Raw genomic sequence first — 16,123 nt, forward strand, 5'->3', positions numbered from 1 at the left:
TCACTTGCTAGCGCTTTCCATGTATTAGGGAGAAAAACGGAGGATCTACTTCAAATGATTTCTGGGAGGGTTACCTGTGAAATCAACCCAGTACCTAGTTGGCGCTAATTAAACAGAAGTGGCTGCAGGTACTGCTTCCTGGATGGGCCATTACTCAAAAATGCCGGAAACTTTGTTTTCAACAAATTAGTCCGCTCACTATAAAAGAACGGTCATACCCAGGGTTAGTTTATTTGAAGCAAAAACCATTTTTAACTTTACAATGGCAAAACTTACTTAACTGGTGGCGGGACCGCTTTGAAGGCGCCCCCCACCCACCCACCCAACTCTTACCCCAGTGCATTGCGGGAAATGTAGTCTCAAGCTACAGTTGAATGGGTACAGGAAAACCGATAGAAAACTACAACTCCCAAGAGGAGACGAAGCGGGACTATTTCCCAGTCTGGCGGTAGCTCGGTGGGAGGGAGTTGGCACTCTCTCTGCCTACGTGGGAGAGAAGGCAGGGTTGGGGGAAGTGTGGAAAACCTCCGGAGGCGCTGCCGCCGAAGGAAGATTTGGTGGGAGGAGAAGTAGAGGGTTAAAGACAGGCTGGGAAGGGAGAGGTAAGGAGGACAAATAGGTCGCCGCTCCTGGGGCGGCACAAAGTTCTTCAAGATGTGGCTGAAGCCTGAGGAAGTGCTGTTGAAAAATGCGCTGAAGCTGTGGCTGATGGAAAGATCCAACGAGTACTTTGTCCTGCAAAGGCGTCGAGGCTACGGGGAAGAAGGCGGAGGGGGACTTACAGGTAAGCGGCGGCCAACAGTTGTGGCCAGCTACACCTGAGTTAGGGCTGTGTCCACTGTCACTTAAAGGGTGGCGAGGCAAACAGTTACTTGTCGCCGCCCGCCGCCTCGTCCTAAACCGCGGCGGCAATGGACTGGGGATTCTGCTCCCGCCACCACCTTTCTGCTGCTCGCACAGAGTCCCGACTGTATTGCACTGGAGTAACAGTTGCTCTTTGGCTCGGACCCGGGGTGGGAGCAGCTAAGGAGGAATCCAGTAGTACCAGGTGGGTCCCTTCCTATGGGGGAGGGGGCTGGTGGCCAGTGTCTAGCTTGACTAGTCCCGTTAAGACCGGCAATGGGAGCCGGTTCTCGGTTGTGAACTTAACTTTTTTCAAAACCTATACAAATAATCACCACCCTGGGAGTGAGTGAGCGGGGGTGGGGAGGTGGGGGGCATTGTGAGGACGTGGGAATCCTAAGGAGAATGAAATGCCCCAATCACACCCTGAGAGAGGCTTCAAGTGAGATTTGGGTCAGGGCGTAGGGATGCTTGATGCTGGGGAAGTAGAGAAGCTGCCCTCAGAATTACTCACCTCTCCCGATTTTGCATCTTTCGCTTTATATATACCCAAGTTTTCAGTCCTTGGGATCTCTGTTTCTGTTAAGCACACGTTTCTCTCCAGTGAGTTTGGCACTGCCTCTTCTTTCAAAGATGTGTAAACCAAACCAATTAAACAGAAGGAAGTTCAACTCTTCCTTCCCAACCCACCTGCCCACAGTTCTTAATTTTAAAACTCAAAACTGGTCCATGTCTGAAGAATGCAGAGAAGGCTATTTTGAGATCCTTTGTCTTGGGCAGGGGGTTTCAAACTTTTGGACCTTGGGGAGGCAAGAGCTGTTTTGCATGCTAATTCCAGGCTTGGCATTAGGACCTTGAAGTGGTGGACCAGGCTTAATTTGGGGAAGGTAATGGATATAGAGGAAAGAGACATAAATCCAAAACCTGAATTTTGATCCTATCCTTATCTCTTAGTTGTTGGGTGACATTTGTCAAATTCTTTCATATATGCAATCTTAAAGCACTACTTACTGGATACTACAATGACTTTTGGTAATTATAATTCTGTTCTCTGCCTTTAAAGTGCTGGATTAAGGGAGGAGGGCAGAAGTATAGAGGAGGAAGATAGCTGGTTTACTAGAAAATTATAATTAGGACCCAGTGACTGAGGGTTGAATGAAGAAGATTCTTGGCTTAAGTGACATTGATTTCCCTCTTCAGTTAAAAAAAAATACTGGTGCCTACTTTATGGAGTTTAGAGTATAAAATGGAAGATAGTAGTCACAAAGGTTTATTTATGTTAATGCAAGCTTCCCCTAATGTGGATAGAATTCATATGTCCAATGAGATATATAACTTTACAAGTAACATTCATCTATCTAAGTTCTAAGAAGGACTTCTAGGCAGTATGGGAACAAAAATTACGCTGATAAACCTAGGATTTAACTTTTTTAATCTTTAAAAATTACAATGTATTTTACAGAAAAGTTTTCATTTAAATGGCAGTTTCATTTAAGTGAAAATTTCTTAAAGCAGGTCAATTGTAAGTGGATTTTTTTCTCTCTATCCTACCCACCCCTTTTATTAGTTCCCCAATTGCTAGAAAACAAGGACATTTGTCTGAAAATGTAAACAAAGATTTCTATCAATCATATACGTAAGTCGTGACTTATGGTTAATTTGTATCTGCATGATTGTTTTACCTGTGACATTGATTGACAAGATACCTGAAATCACCACAAAAGTCATGTAAATTAAACAAAACAACTCAAAAAGGAGTAAAGAGCTATTTTAAAAGTTTCCTTTGGTCCACAGCAAAAGCATATGCTAATTTCCATGGCTGTTTAGTTAACTGTCCTCTTAGTTAAATTGTGAAACCAAGAGCTTTGCTGTTCTATACTCATTAGCATGAGCTTTCATCAGAGCATAAGTATATACTGGCATAAACTTGCTTTTGTCCATTTTGTTTACTTTATGTGTTATGTGCTATCCCTTTATAAGATTAGTTTATATGTTTTGTATAATGGAGAAATGATACTGACCACCAAGAAATGTTAATGATTGTACTTTAAGGTTTGTTTTGTCAGGCAGTGGTGGCACAGGCTTTTAATCCCAGCACTCAGGAAGCAGAGGCAGGTGGATCTCTGAGTTCAAGGCCAACCTGGTCTACATATTGAGTTCCAGGACAGCCAGGGCTACAGAGAGAAACCCTCTCTCAAAACAGCAACAACAAAGATTTGTTTTATTTGATATGTGCTAACTGGCAGTAATCACCCAGTAATATAATGTCTTGAGTATGGATTTGGTGAAGTTAGCTGGTTCCATTTTGGGGAAGAGGTCTAATTATATAGCTCAGGCCAGCTTCAAACTCACTATTTTTCCTTCCTCAACCTTCCAAGTGCTCGTATGATAGGCATACACCAACACACCAAGCCTCATGGACTTAGTTTTCTTTCATAATGATGGTTCTATCCAAGAGAATTTTGACATTAGAATCACAAAGTCCCTTTTCTAAAATTTTTAGCTACTTTTTAGTGGAAATTTGGTAGATTACTGACTGACCATTTATCAAATTTTGTCCTCCTTAATTATCCTGGATCACCGCAGAATGGGATTTTTTTTTTTTTTGAAATTTTGTTATACCTAAGGTGGTTGTTTTTCATTTATTTAGAGAATATTTTATCCTGGATTTCTGTAGTTGCCTCACATGCCTTCTCATGGTTGATAAAGGTAGAGACTTCACTACTGCTGCTAAATTTAGAACCTTGTTTTATATAATTAAAATAATTTATGCATATTTGGCTTATTAAGCACAAATCAGCAATTTTCTCTGCTTGGCGGATGAGAGCCACTACATAGACTACATCCTGTTAAGTACTCTACTGAATGAGGCTTAGAAAGACCTGCCAATCAGGAAGTCTTAGGTAGTTTGTTGAGAGAATTTTACTCTTGAATTTTTCATGCCTGAATAGTGGTAAGCAAGGTTCTTAGACATTAGATTCATAATTACTATCAGCAGACCTTTTTTTTTTATTCCATGTAGAGAAAAACTAGAAAATTAACATTAAAACAAAAGATTTAAAATATTCTCTTTCCTTGTCCCTTCTTTTATCTTGGTAACGTCCCTTTGAAATTGAAGCATCTGTATAAACTAGAACATGGTTACATTTGAAATAAGCATTTCATTTGAAAATATTTGAAGTAACTTTTTCATTTTATATTTAGACTTTATAAATCACTGTAAATGATTTACTTTGAACACATATATAATAAACAGAACATTTTAATGACCATGTCACAGAAACCCAAAGCTTTTCTTTTTAAAAAAAAAAGCTTTTAAAAAACCCTCAACTCAAGAGTCCACCTCTGAAAATGTTCATTGTACATATGTGTTAGCAAAATACTGTGGCATTTAATGCTCACAAAGGAATCATCTGATAAAATGTTTGGTACCCAAAGGGTAAACATGCAATTTTATGATAGGCTTGGAAAGTCCTGCTCATGCTAAAGGTAAATTATCATATTGGCCTACTAAAAAGAAAAAATCCCACATGGCAAATAATAAGAAGGGAAAAAATCATATTTTGTGCCCCTGGCCTGATCCTTGGAGCATCTGATTCCTGTAAAAGCAAATAAAAAATGGGGTTAGAGAGATGGCTCAATGGTTTAAAGCAGTTACTGCTCCTCCGGAGGACCAGGTTCAAATCCTAGCACTCACATAGTAGCTTATAACTGTCTATAACTCCAGTTTCAGGAGATCCAACACCCTCTTCTGGCCTGAACAGACACCAGACATACAGACATACATGCCGGAAAACACTAATACACATAGAAATAAATTTTAAAAACTTCTTGGAACAAAAAAAAGCAGCTTTATAGTTTTTGAGGATTAGAATAGTCACTGTTATCAATTTTCAAGGTTTTAATTAATTAATTAATTAATTAATTAATTAATTAATTAATTTGCTTGGTTTTTTGAGACAGGGTTTCTCTGTAGCTTTGGAACTTATCCTGGAACTTGATCTGTACCAGGCTGGCTTTGAACTCATAGAGATCCACCTGCCTCTGCCTCCCGAGTGCTGGGATTAAAGACCACCACCTGGCAATTTTCTAGCTTTTAAAATTAAACTAAAATTACTTTTCTATTAACATATAAATCTATATTTTCCCCCAAAACCCTTTGCACATAATCTACATAATTATGACTTTAATTTAACTCTTAAGGATTTCGGGTTCATGACCCTAAGGTGCACAGGAGCAGATATTCTAGTCTATACCACAAAGGAAGGGGCCCTAGGGGCAGAGAGGGTAAGTAAAATGGTGAGACACCTATCAACCAAAACCTAAAAAAGCATGAGACTTATAGATAGGCAATCAATAATCCTTATTTTCATCAAGAAAAAAAAGTGACCAAACCAGCCATCTTTATTATTTATTTATTTCTCAAAACTTCAACCTGACCTTTCACATTTAAAGACATAAAGATTCAGATATAGATATAACACACATGGTGTGTGTGTGTGTGTGTGTGTGTGTGTGTGTGTGTGTGTGTGTGTATCTTCAGAGGTATTAAGATGTTCCAGACAGGCAGGGGAGCACAGTGTGAAAGACTCCTCTGGATGTTAAATTCTGGGATTTTTTTGGCCAGCCTTCACATTGTCCAAATGCACCATCCAGTGATCGCACTTTCTTCATTAATCCAGCTTCTTTTACCTTCTTTGACTTTTTAATATGTATTTGATTTCTTTACAGGTATAATATTTTTTTACAAATAAAGGCTTAGCGTGCTCCTCTTTGAAATGAAGATAACATTGTCTTCTCTATCTCAGATCACTGTAGTGTGGGTCAAATGGGTTTTGAAAGCTGTAATAAGCATTTCATATTAGATGTTACCAAAGAAGCCAGTCTCAGTCCTCTTTCCCTCCCTCTCCCTCCCTGTTTGCCCACTATTTCTCCTAATAATTCTTTTCTCATGTTGTATATGGAAATAGATTTGAAGTAATAATATCGAATATGTCCAACATAATAACGGTGTAAGAGCAAAATACTGATAATCACTGGAGACTGTTATGATGCTGATTATGCATCTGTTATTTGTAATCAGAATAATGTAGACATTAGAATAATTTATCAAGACTAAGTTCCCTTTGATCTATGATTGCCCTAAACCTAGACTTTCCCAAATAGTACTTTTACAGATCTAAGCATTACTTGTACTGCTGAATGGTATTGAAAAATACACGTAATTTTAGTGTTTTTAAAACATAATTCTTGAAGAAGGGATAACAGTTTAAATATTGAAAGCTCATGCTCCTTGTGGATAATTCAGGAAGAACTCCACAGTTCTTTATACCCACTATAAAGTAAGCTGAAAATAATAAAAAACATTTGATGTTTGCCACATTGGTGTAATAGTGGTGACATGGGTTTTGTGTTGCCTTTTAGTTAGAAAAATTTCTGTTTTCATCTTTTTGCCACTGCTATGTAAGTACAAAAGGTAATACAAAATATTAAATGTGATGGTGTACAGTGTATTCACTGAACAAGCATTTACTAAGTGTCTTTTAAAAATCAATAGTTGATTTGTATGTTTTTTTAAAAATTTTATGTTTATGGATGTTTTGCATACATGTATGCCTGTGTACCACATGAGTATGTGGTGCCTATGGAGGCCAGAAGAAGGTATCTGGTCCCATGGAACTAGAGTTATAGTTGAGAGCCTTCATGTGAGTGCTGAAATCAAATCCAAGTCTTCTGGAAGCATGGCCAGTGCTCTTAACCACTGAACTCTCTCTCCAGGCCCCAAGAACTGGTCTTAAGTTCTGAAGATAAAGCACTAATTAAACAAAATTCTTTTTACATGGGGTCTCATTCTAGCCGAGAGCAGTCATTAGCCAGATCCTGTGTGATATGACTGGAGCTGATAAATAATATGAAGAATAAAGTGAGATATCATGACAGACAAGGAAGGGCTTCATATTTTAGAAATTGATCTATGAGCAGAGAGAGACTGGAGGGACTTAGAGAATATGACCCAATCATGTATTTGGGAACAGGAAAAATTGAAATAATTCTTGGAATGATTTTACTGTGACCAGATACAGAGAAATGGGGGTGGTAGCTGGTCATTGTTATAGATTTTGGTTAATAGAATAGTCATGGTTTCTACAAAGTTTGAAGTTTTCTAGAACAGTTGATAAACAAATAAACAAATATATTATTACTGGGATAGTCAGTAGCTCAATTTGTTGACTTATTTAATCTGTGAACAAAGACAAAATAGAAACTGCCAATGCAATTTTCTATACCAAGCTCTGATATAATTTATGATTAGCAGAAGTGTTGTTAAATGAAACAAAGTTTTCCTAAAATCAGTGATTAATAATAATAGCTGAAATACATGTGGCAAAATTCCAGTGTGGCATCTGTGGAGCTTTTTGCCAAAGTCCAATTTGAATCATTTTTATTTTAATCATCTGTCTATAAGCACTATCAATATCTGGGAGACTGTTTGCTAGGGAGAACTGAGAAAGACATTCTAACTGGGAGAAATGATGTTATAAAGCAAAACACAATGCTTTTGGGGACACAGTAAATATTCTAGAAACATTTATTTGGAATTGAAAGCATGAGACTCAAGATATGATACTGTTCGTAACTATATAAAGGTTGTTGAAGAAGAATAATTTCATCTATACCAGAGGAAAATCTGAAAAAGTGAATTAAAGAGACATAAAAATTGATACCCCTAAAGGGTCTCTGATGAGCTTTCAATTTGAAGTGCGGGTTATTGGGGTTTTTTTTCTTCCTTATATAGGGTAAAAGAGTACAGCTTTAAATCAATGGATAATAACATCTGGGTTTTATTATCTTTGTTTTCTTCATATTTTAAATGAACCAAAATAGTGCTCTGGTTAGTTTATATAAACAAATATTGTATTATGCTTTTTATTTTTTATTTTTGTCATTTTTCTTTATTAAGAAATTTTCTACTCACTCTATATACCAACCACGGATCCCACCTCCTCCCTCCTCCCTCTTCCCACCCCCCAGCCCTCCCTCCCAAGCTACCCCTTATCCCCTTATCCCCCAAATCAAGGTCTCCCATGGGGAGTCAGCAGAGTCTAGCACACTGAGCCTAGGCAGGTCCAAGCGCCTCCCCATATTATACTTTTATTCATTTGCTATCATGCTTTCTGCTTTACTCCTAGGAATTTTGGTGTTGTATTTTATTTAAATTTCTGAAGATAAGTCTTTTAATATATTGACATATGAGTCTTAAATAGTTTGGTTTATGAACAAAGATGCTAAGAATCATCCTATTTTCCTTTTTTGTTTTGTTTTGTTTTGTTTTTCGAGACAGGGTTTCTCTGTGTAGCTTTGCGCCTTTCCTGGAACTCACTTTGTAGACCAGGCTGGCCTCGAACTCACAGAGATCCGCCTGCCTCTGCCTCCCGAGTGCTGGAATTAAAGGCATGCGCCACCACCGCCCGGCTACCTATAGTTTAATGTTGAGAAATGTAGCTAGGTTTAATTAACCAAATATCAACTCCTTTTAACCCCCATAAGACATTATAAACTTCTGTATGTGACAGCAGTTGCTTTCATAAAACAGTTCTAAGCTCTAACTGGGCATGGTGGCATACACTTATAATCCTATCACTTTGAGACCTAGACAGGAGAATTTGTGATTTTTGAGGCCATTCTGGGCTTTGTGGCAAGATCCTGCATCAACAAAATGGTTTTTTTTCTTTTAATGAGTAAAGATTTCAGTTAGAGAAAGAAATGTGTGTGCATGTACAAATTTCTAGTTTTCAAGTATATGTCTTTTAAAATGTTCAAGGATGAAAAACACAACCTAAAAAAGAATTATTTTTTATTAACTGTTTTCCAAAGCTCTTCATGTAAAATTGGCAGCTTTCAAAATGCCATGTGGCTATTGGGTTATTCTAAAATAAGCACTCATAGTTCTGTTTGGAGGATTTAAATCTGGTAGCAAAAGAATAGAATCAGGAAAATGTACAACCTCTGTTGAAAACACTTTTCTTGTATTTGAATATATTTTTTTACTAAGTGCATTGGCAGTTTACTAATTAGTTTTCTCATTAACATTTAATGAGGTTGACATTATAAAAGATTCAGTAAAGGTGTACTGGACAGACTTTGTAAGCATGGCAACTTATGATTAAAGAATCAGCTGTCAGGTTACAGCAATTATTACTATAGACAAAATTTATAACCAAACATTTTACATAGACTAGAAATGAATCTTATTGTTAATTAGAAAGTTCATTTACATTATTTTTTGCAGATAGAGCAGTGTTGTCTTACACAGTGCCTTCAATCTACTTTATAAACAGAGCTGCTTGCCAATAAATGGAACACAGTAGTTTGTGTACTAAACTAGCATATTGGTGATGAACATATCATGGTTTGCTATGATAAAACACTCTGACCAAAAACAACTTGAGGAGGAAAAGGGTTTATTTCATCTTATAGTTTACAGTCCATCATCTGGAGAGGCCAAGGCAGAAACCCAAAGCAGAAGCTTGAGGGAGAAACCAGGGAGAAACACTGCTTACTGGCTTGCTCCCAGACTTTTACCTTTCTTATACAGTCCAGGTCAACCTTCCTAGGGATAGTACTGCCCACAGTGGGCTGGGTACTCCTACATCAATTAGCAATCAAGAAAATGCCCCCCCAAGATGTTCCTACAGGCTAATTTGATGGAGGCAATTCCTCAATTGATGTTCCTCCTTCCTACATGTGTCAGGTTGACAGCCAGTATTAGCCATCACAAGCACTATCTTTATTTATTTTGCATGAGTGATCTTTCTTTCTTTTTTTGAAGTTGAATATTTATTTCTTTTTCTTTTCTTTTTTTGGGGGACAGAATTTCTTTTTTTTTTTTTTAATGCTGAATGCTGTTTATTGAAGGAGGGAGGAGGTCTTAAATACAGGCTTACAGCACAATGGGAGAACCCTGGAGGGCAGAAGTTCACTACCAATGTTTTACAATCTTGCATCTAAGCTAATAATGCCCAATATGTTGGATACACAGACAAGGAGCTTCCCTTAAGCATTCAGGTGGGTGGAACCTGGCAGGGAATTATCATAGGGAGGATATCAAGGTCAAGGTCAGCAAGCAAGGCAACAGTTTCCCAAATTTTGGCCAGGGCCCCACAGGTCCCCCCATTTTACTAAAAAATGAGCTTCTGACTTAGGTTTCATGTGATGTCAGCAGTTCACCTTAACTGTCATGGTGACGCCTGCCAAGGCCACACAGGCGCTCTGTCTTAGGTTGGTGAACATCCCCCAGGCATTACCTGTCTCTGAATACTCATTACCATACAGGTTCAATAGTGTGTGAGCTGCAGAGTTAACTGCTGCCAAAGATCTCAAAGTGGCGCTGGGCTTGTAATCTGTGTGTTTGACACAGAAAAGATCAACAGAAGTCCTAACCCACCCTTAGTCAGTAGGCTAAAGGTAAGTGAGCCATTCCCTTCCTTAACAAGCCTTACTGCAAATTGGAGTCCTTGTAATTGGTATCCCAAAAGCAAATGGAACTTGAGTTTATAAATTTATAATTTTCAAAGCCAATTGAAATGTATGTAACTATTGAATTAAATTTATCATGCCCAATAGAATGAAAGATTAACTGTTGTAGCTACTTTTGCTGCCAGGGTCTCCACTGTGCTAGCTGTAGTAACCAATTATAAAATGGTAATCCCAGAAACAGTAGCAGCAGTGGCCACCACTGCTATCACAGCAACAACAGCAGCAGCGATGTCAAATTCTCTTCTGGAGCGTGTGGGCATCCACTGGCATAGATACAACTCCAGGAACACAAACCGCCAAGGCCCATTTTTCTTGATCCCTGCATGACTTAACCTGGCAGCTCTGCAGAAGAACAACTAAGAACCATAAAGAAAAAACAGGCTGCTCACAAGCTGGCAGCTCTGCAAAAGAACAACTAAGAACCATAAAGAAAAAACAGGCAGCTCACAAGGAGCAGAACTAATAGTCTCATAATGGCTACATTCAGGCTCATAAATTTTAAGGTATCTTCAAAGGGGGCTAAATGAATTTTAGGAGGCCAATACATGTTACACAGAGCCACTCCTGAAGAGTAGGTACTACTCCAGCTTGCATAGGATTGTGAAAATGAAAACGCTTAGCTGGCATGCTACTGTTAACTAATGGAAGTCAGTGACCTTCAGGGTTATCCTTAAGCTCCAAGGTGTCTGGATGACATGTTCTCAAACATACTTGAAAGAACAGTTACCATACATTACCTTCTGGAGAATCCAACCACATGGCTACAGTTTCTAGGCTTACGTTAATGCTTGCCAAAGCTGACCATATTGGGCTATCAATCCCCATTGGCATCAGAAGGAGAGAGTTTTTTACGAAGGCCTAATAGGTCCCTACCATGTTGGGCTTCAGCAGCAGCCACAGGGTGCATACAGCACTCAGGAATCCAAAGAGGAACCTCATTGTCCTGAGGAAAGACATAAACAGAACCCTAGGCTCACACCAACACCAGATCGTGTCCCCTCTAAGTGCCAATAGAAAGATCCTTCCATCCCTCGAGAGGGTGATTTGCAACTGGAGCCCTCCAGACAAGCACTATCTTTAAACTATAGCTGTGTCAGTGGCCTTTTCCTTTAGCATTCAACCCTTTATAATTCCTTGCTTATCATAATCATTGATCCAATACAGAAAAAAGACATTCATTTCAAATTTGCAAATATCTGTAAATTGGAAGGGACAATTAATGTCATTGATCTATGTACTTTTTATTAGATTTTATTTGTTTACTGTGGTATTGGGGGGGGGGAGAGGACAAGTGCAAGTCAGTTCTGTTCTTTAACATGTGTCTCAGAGATTAAAGTCAGATATCTAAGTTTGTCAGTAAATACACTAATCTACTGAGCCATCTCACCAGCCCAGACCTGTGTTCTTAACACTGGCTGCCTGTTATATTTGACTGAGGAACAGCAACTAAATGATATTTGTGTGCTTGTGGAGAAATTGATGACTTGGATTTAATTTAAAATATTTCTGGAGGGAAGAATAAATAAAAGTGTTGATAATTATTGGAACTAGATTATGGATATAGAGAAGTTCTGTTATATTTTATTTTTAGTGTTTGAAAACTTTGTAATAAAAGTAAAAAGAATAATAACAACCTTATGAAAGATCAATTAAATAATAATCCCTGGGCTTCAGTGTTTTCAAAACTTAAGTTTTAAAACTCTTCTAAACGACTCAAATTTGTAGGTTGGATTGAGAACCATTATCATGGAAGATAAAAAACTAATCAAAATTTAGAAAGATCTGGACAAATTGGAGTGCTCAGGTAAAAGCAATGATATAGAACCAGTCAAACTGCAGAGTATGGAGCCCAGTCCATTGATGCATCTATAACACAACTCCTGCACCTAACAACATCTATAACAACCTCCTGCGCAGGGATCACTATGGAAGAAGGGGTGAGAAGATTGTAAAAGCCAGAGGAGCAGGGAGTTTGTGTCTCCTAGAAATGTCAGAAGCTACACCCATGAAGTCTCACCAACATGACTGCCTAAACATGAGCTGAACAAGGACAGCAACTGCAGACGTGCCAAAATGGATGGGGAAAGACCATAGCCTCAACCATACTCAAAGAACTACTGGCAATTAAAGAAGGCTGAGAGTAGGAGAAACAGTCTTTCCTAGGGAAGAGCACACCAATTGGTTATCTATACCAAATGGTTAGCCCTAAAAAACATACATACAAATGACATTTTACAGACTAAACAGGTTGTAATTATGCATTATATACATACATAACAACAACCGTAACAGTAACAACAACATTAAGAAGAGGCCATGAAATTGAAAGAGAGCAAGGGGATGAACATGGGAGGAGTTGGAGGGAGGAAAGGGAAGGGAGAAATGATATATTATAATATCAAAATTTTAAAGGTTATTTAAAAAGATTTAATTTTTGAACAAAGAAATCAATGATATAAAATTAAAATGGGTAAATGTAAACATTAATATATATATTTAAATTATTTCTACTGTACAAATAATACCTAGGTCAGTGCTTACATTTATAAAAAGAATCAGTGTATTTTTATCACAAGCATAATTTAATAATGATGTGGTATCCAAAACAGCTAGCCATCTTAGACTGTATTAAAAGAACCACAGGGGTTAACTGGAGATGTTGCTTAGTGGTAGAGGTGCTTGCCTAGCATGCACAAGGCCATGGATACTGAAAGAAAAAAAAAACAATCAAAAGATTCATGGAGTCTATAATATAATGGTCTATTATGTCCAGACCTTATTTGATATTGACGTGGGCTTGTTTTGGAGATGAGTCTTGAATAGCCCAAGCTGGTCTTGAACTTCCTGGGTAGCTGAGGATAACCTTGAACTTGTGACTATCCTGTCTCCATCTCCCAAGTATTGGTATTATAGAAAGGAGCCACCATGTCTGGCTTAGTAGTCAGGTTTGAGTGACAATTTTAACCACTATATCCAGGATAGGCCAAGTAGTTGGTGGGACCTAACTGCAAAGTGAAAACTAAATGTCCCTTTAAATCATAAGGATTTTAAGATACTGACAACAGAGTATTAAACAAAACAGTCATTCTACAAACAGAGCTCTATGTACAAATCAGAAGTGCAAATAACAGGCCCTGACTATAACCTTTGGAAATACAATTCCTCCTATATTTTAGAAATAGGCAGCCTTGGTGAAGTAAAGGCAAGGGATACTGTAAAGGAGGTACATGTGCTAGAGGTTAGATTCTATGACCAGTCAGGATGTTTACCACTTCCAAAGTCTGTGGTTCTTTATCCAGCTGAAAAGATTGGCTTCTGGATAATAATTATTGTTCACAAAAAAGTGCCTTTTAAAAAAATATGTAACTTGGCTTTTTTGTAATCTTACTGTGACATTTAATAAAAAACATAATTCACATTAATTAATGTACTTATTTCCTTAAGAAGGTGGGTGTAATTTGTTTTTCAGGATGCTACCAAAACCCTTGGACCTTTACCAGAATCTGTAACATTGGTTGATATCTTAGTTATAGTCATGAAAAGAATAATTGAGTATCTTTATATTTAAAATGTCTTATTCTGCCATGCAGCCGACAGTGTCTAGTCTATTGTGAATTTGTGGTAGTTACAGAGGTTTCCCATGATGTTCAGGCAGGCAAATGATGAGCCTCTGTGTATATGGACAAGCAACCCAAAGTTGCTTGCTTATTTTCTTGTACTTTTAGAACTCAGACATTGGCACATATTAATTCCTGTATGACTTGCAGGGACTTGATGATGATTACAGCTTAATGAGCTGGAAGAGTTCCCTAAGTGACTAGAAATGTATTCTAGTGCTAGCTTCCAAATTACTTGTTGCATAGTTTTATATTAACTGCCTAATTTCATGCACTTATAAAATCCTAACAATTTCCTTTTATGTTATGTAAGACATAATGTCGTCAACATTTTTGTTGCCAAAAATAATAATAATAACCTTTCTTGTCAGTGATTTTGACCACTTTGTCCTTAGTGTCACAATCTATCAGACGAGTGTTGTGTCACTTGGAAATGATTTTGTGTCCTCTCCTGTCTGTCTTCTCTTCCTCCTCAGACAGCCATACTGCCACTGTTCCTTCTGCCAAACTTTAACCATTGATTTTTCACCAGTTCTTCTAAAATTACATTTTATAATGTGTATGAATAAAGAAATAACAATTGAGCTAGTTTCATTAAAAATCTCATAAATAAATAAATAGCTTTCCTTGCAACTATATATTTTTCTGTTTTCCAAACATTGTTTAAAATTAAACTCTTGGAACACAAGTGTCAAATAAACTAGCAGCCAAACTGCCCTGTTGTATGCCCCCCCCCCCTCTCAGATAGGATCTCACGTAGCTCAGGCTGACGTCACATTTTGTATATAGCCAAATCTGGCTTTGAATTTCTGCCTTTCCTAAATGGTGGGATTCCATCCATGTGTGCACTCCCATATCCAACTTTTAGTAAATACTTTCATAAGTTTTAATTTCTTTATCCTGACAACTTTGTCATATGAATATATGTATGGATACACATGGATTGATTTTTTTCAGCCAATCTCCTTTATCTTTTTGCTACTACTCTTTTGTTTTTTGAATATTTCACTCTCCTGTCTTCAAATTGAGAACATTCTCCCTTTCTTCATTTCCTGAGTAATTTCACTCACATTACTCTTGGAAGACTATCTGTATATGTTTAGATCTTCTTTCCTTTACCTTTGACCAAATGTCTAACTTCTTAAAGCAACCACTTTGATGGTTAATTATCTTTCTTTTGATGCTGAAATCCTCTGATATTTCCCCCCTCATTAAGCTGAAGTATAATCATTTCTCCTCTCTCTCTCTCTCTCTCTCTCTCTCTCTCTCTCTCTCTCTCTCTCTCTCTCTCTCTCTCATTCCCATTGTCTCTTATCCAGTATCTCCTCTGAAATAGTATCTGTCTAGATTTTCTGATTCATGATGCTTCAATAAAATCTTCAAATCGTACCTTTCTTTTATTTTCCTTTAGGAGTGCTGAAAATCAAACCCCAGGTTCTTATGCATGCTAGGCAAGCACTCTGCCATCAATTCCATCCCCAGCCTATACCCTAACTTTTGACCATATCAAATAAATTCTTTCCTGCCCCACATTGGGTGCCAGATACTGGTGAAATTATTAAGGCCACTCCACATAGTTAAAAGGGAGTTTTATTTTGTGGGGTAACTTACAAATGAAGGGATAGGTTGTAGGGTCTGGCAAAGTTATGGCGCAGTCCGGCGGTGTTCTCTGGAGAACTCTGCTATGTCTACCTCCAGTGTCCAGGGTCCCAGAACCAAGAGAGACCTCTCCTCTCAATCCTGGGTCTTCAGTGTCCTCTCTCAGCCCCGCCTTGTGTGCGTGACCATTACCAGAGCCTCAATGGGGGTTGGAACTTCCAGGCCAATGCTGGGATGGCTACCCACTACACTTTCCTTTATAATACACATGCTGCCATTGCAGAATTCGTCTTTTTTAAAATCCTGCTTCATTTTCTTATATAGGAGATGGAATTATTGCCATATGGACTAGAAAAGCTTGTCATTATACAATTTTAAAGAGGCTTAATTTAAGCCCACTGCAGGGTGCTATCTTAATTTCAAGTATGCCAATAGGTAAAACTTTATATCACTTGATTTTATTTTATTTACTTATTTTATTTAAAGAAATTTTCTTTTTGAGATTATAATTATATCATTTTGCCCTT

At 37.9% G+C, this 16,123-nt stretch overlaps 1 protein-coding gene across 3 annotated transcripts in view; it reads left to right on the plus strand.

Moving 5' to 3' along the window:
- Positions 1 to 469: 469 nt before the first annotated feature.
- Positions 470 to 16,123, plus strand: part of Tbc1d8b (TBC1 domain family member 8B) — an 81,604-nt gene continuing 65,950 nt past the window's right edge. For 2 of the 3 annotated variants that reach the window (XM_036175240.1, XM_036175241.1), the window contains exon 1: positions 505 to 784. In XM_036175240.1, the coding sequence (XP_036031133.1) occupies positions 655 to 784 (130 nt within the window). In that variant the 5' untranslated portion in view covers positions 505 to 654. Of the gene's footprint in view, positions 785 to 16,123 lie in introns of all 3 variants that reach the window. The other variant, XM_036175239.1, reaches the window with a different exon arrangement.

The sequence above is a fragment of the Onychomys torridus genome, chromosome X (genome assembly GCF_903995425.1).
Source record: "Onychomys torridus chromosome X, mOncTor1.1, whole genome shotgun sequence".
Taxonomy (NCBI): domain Eukaryota; kingdom Metazoa; phylum Chordata; class Mammalia; order Rodentia; family Cricetidae; genus Onychomys; species Onychomys torridus.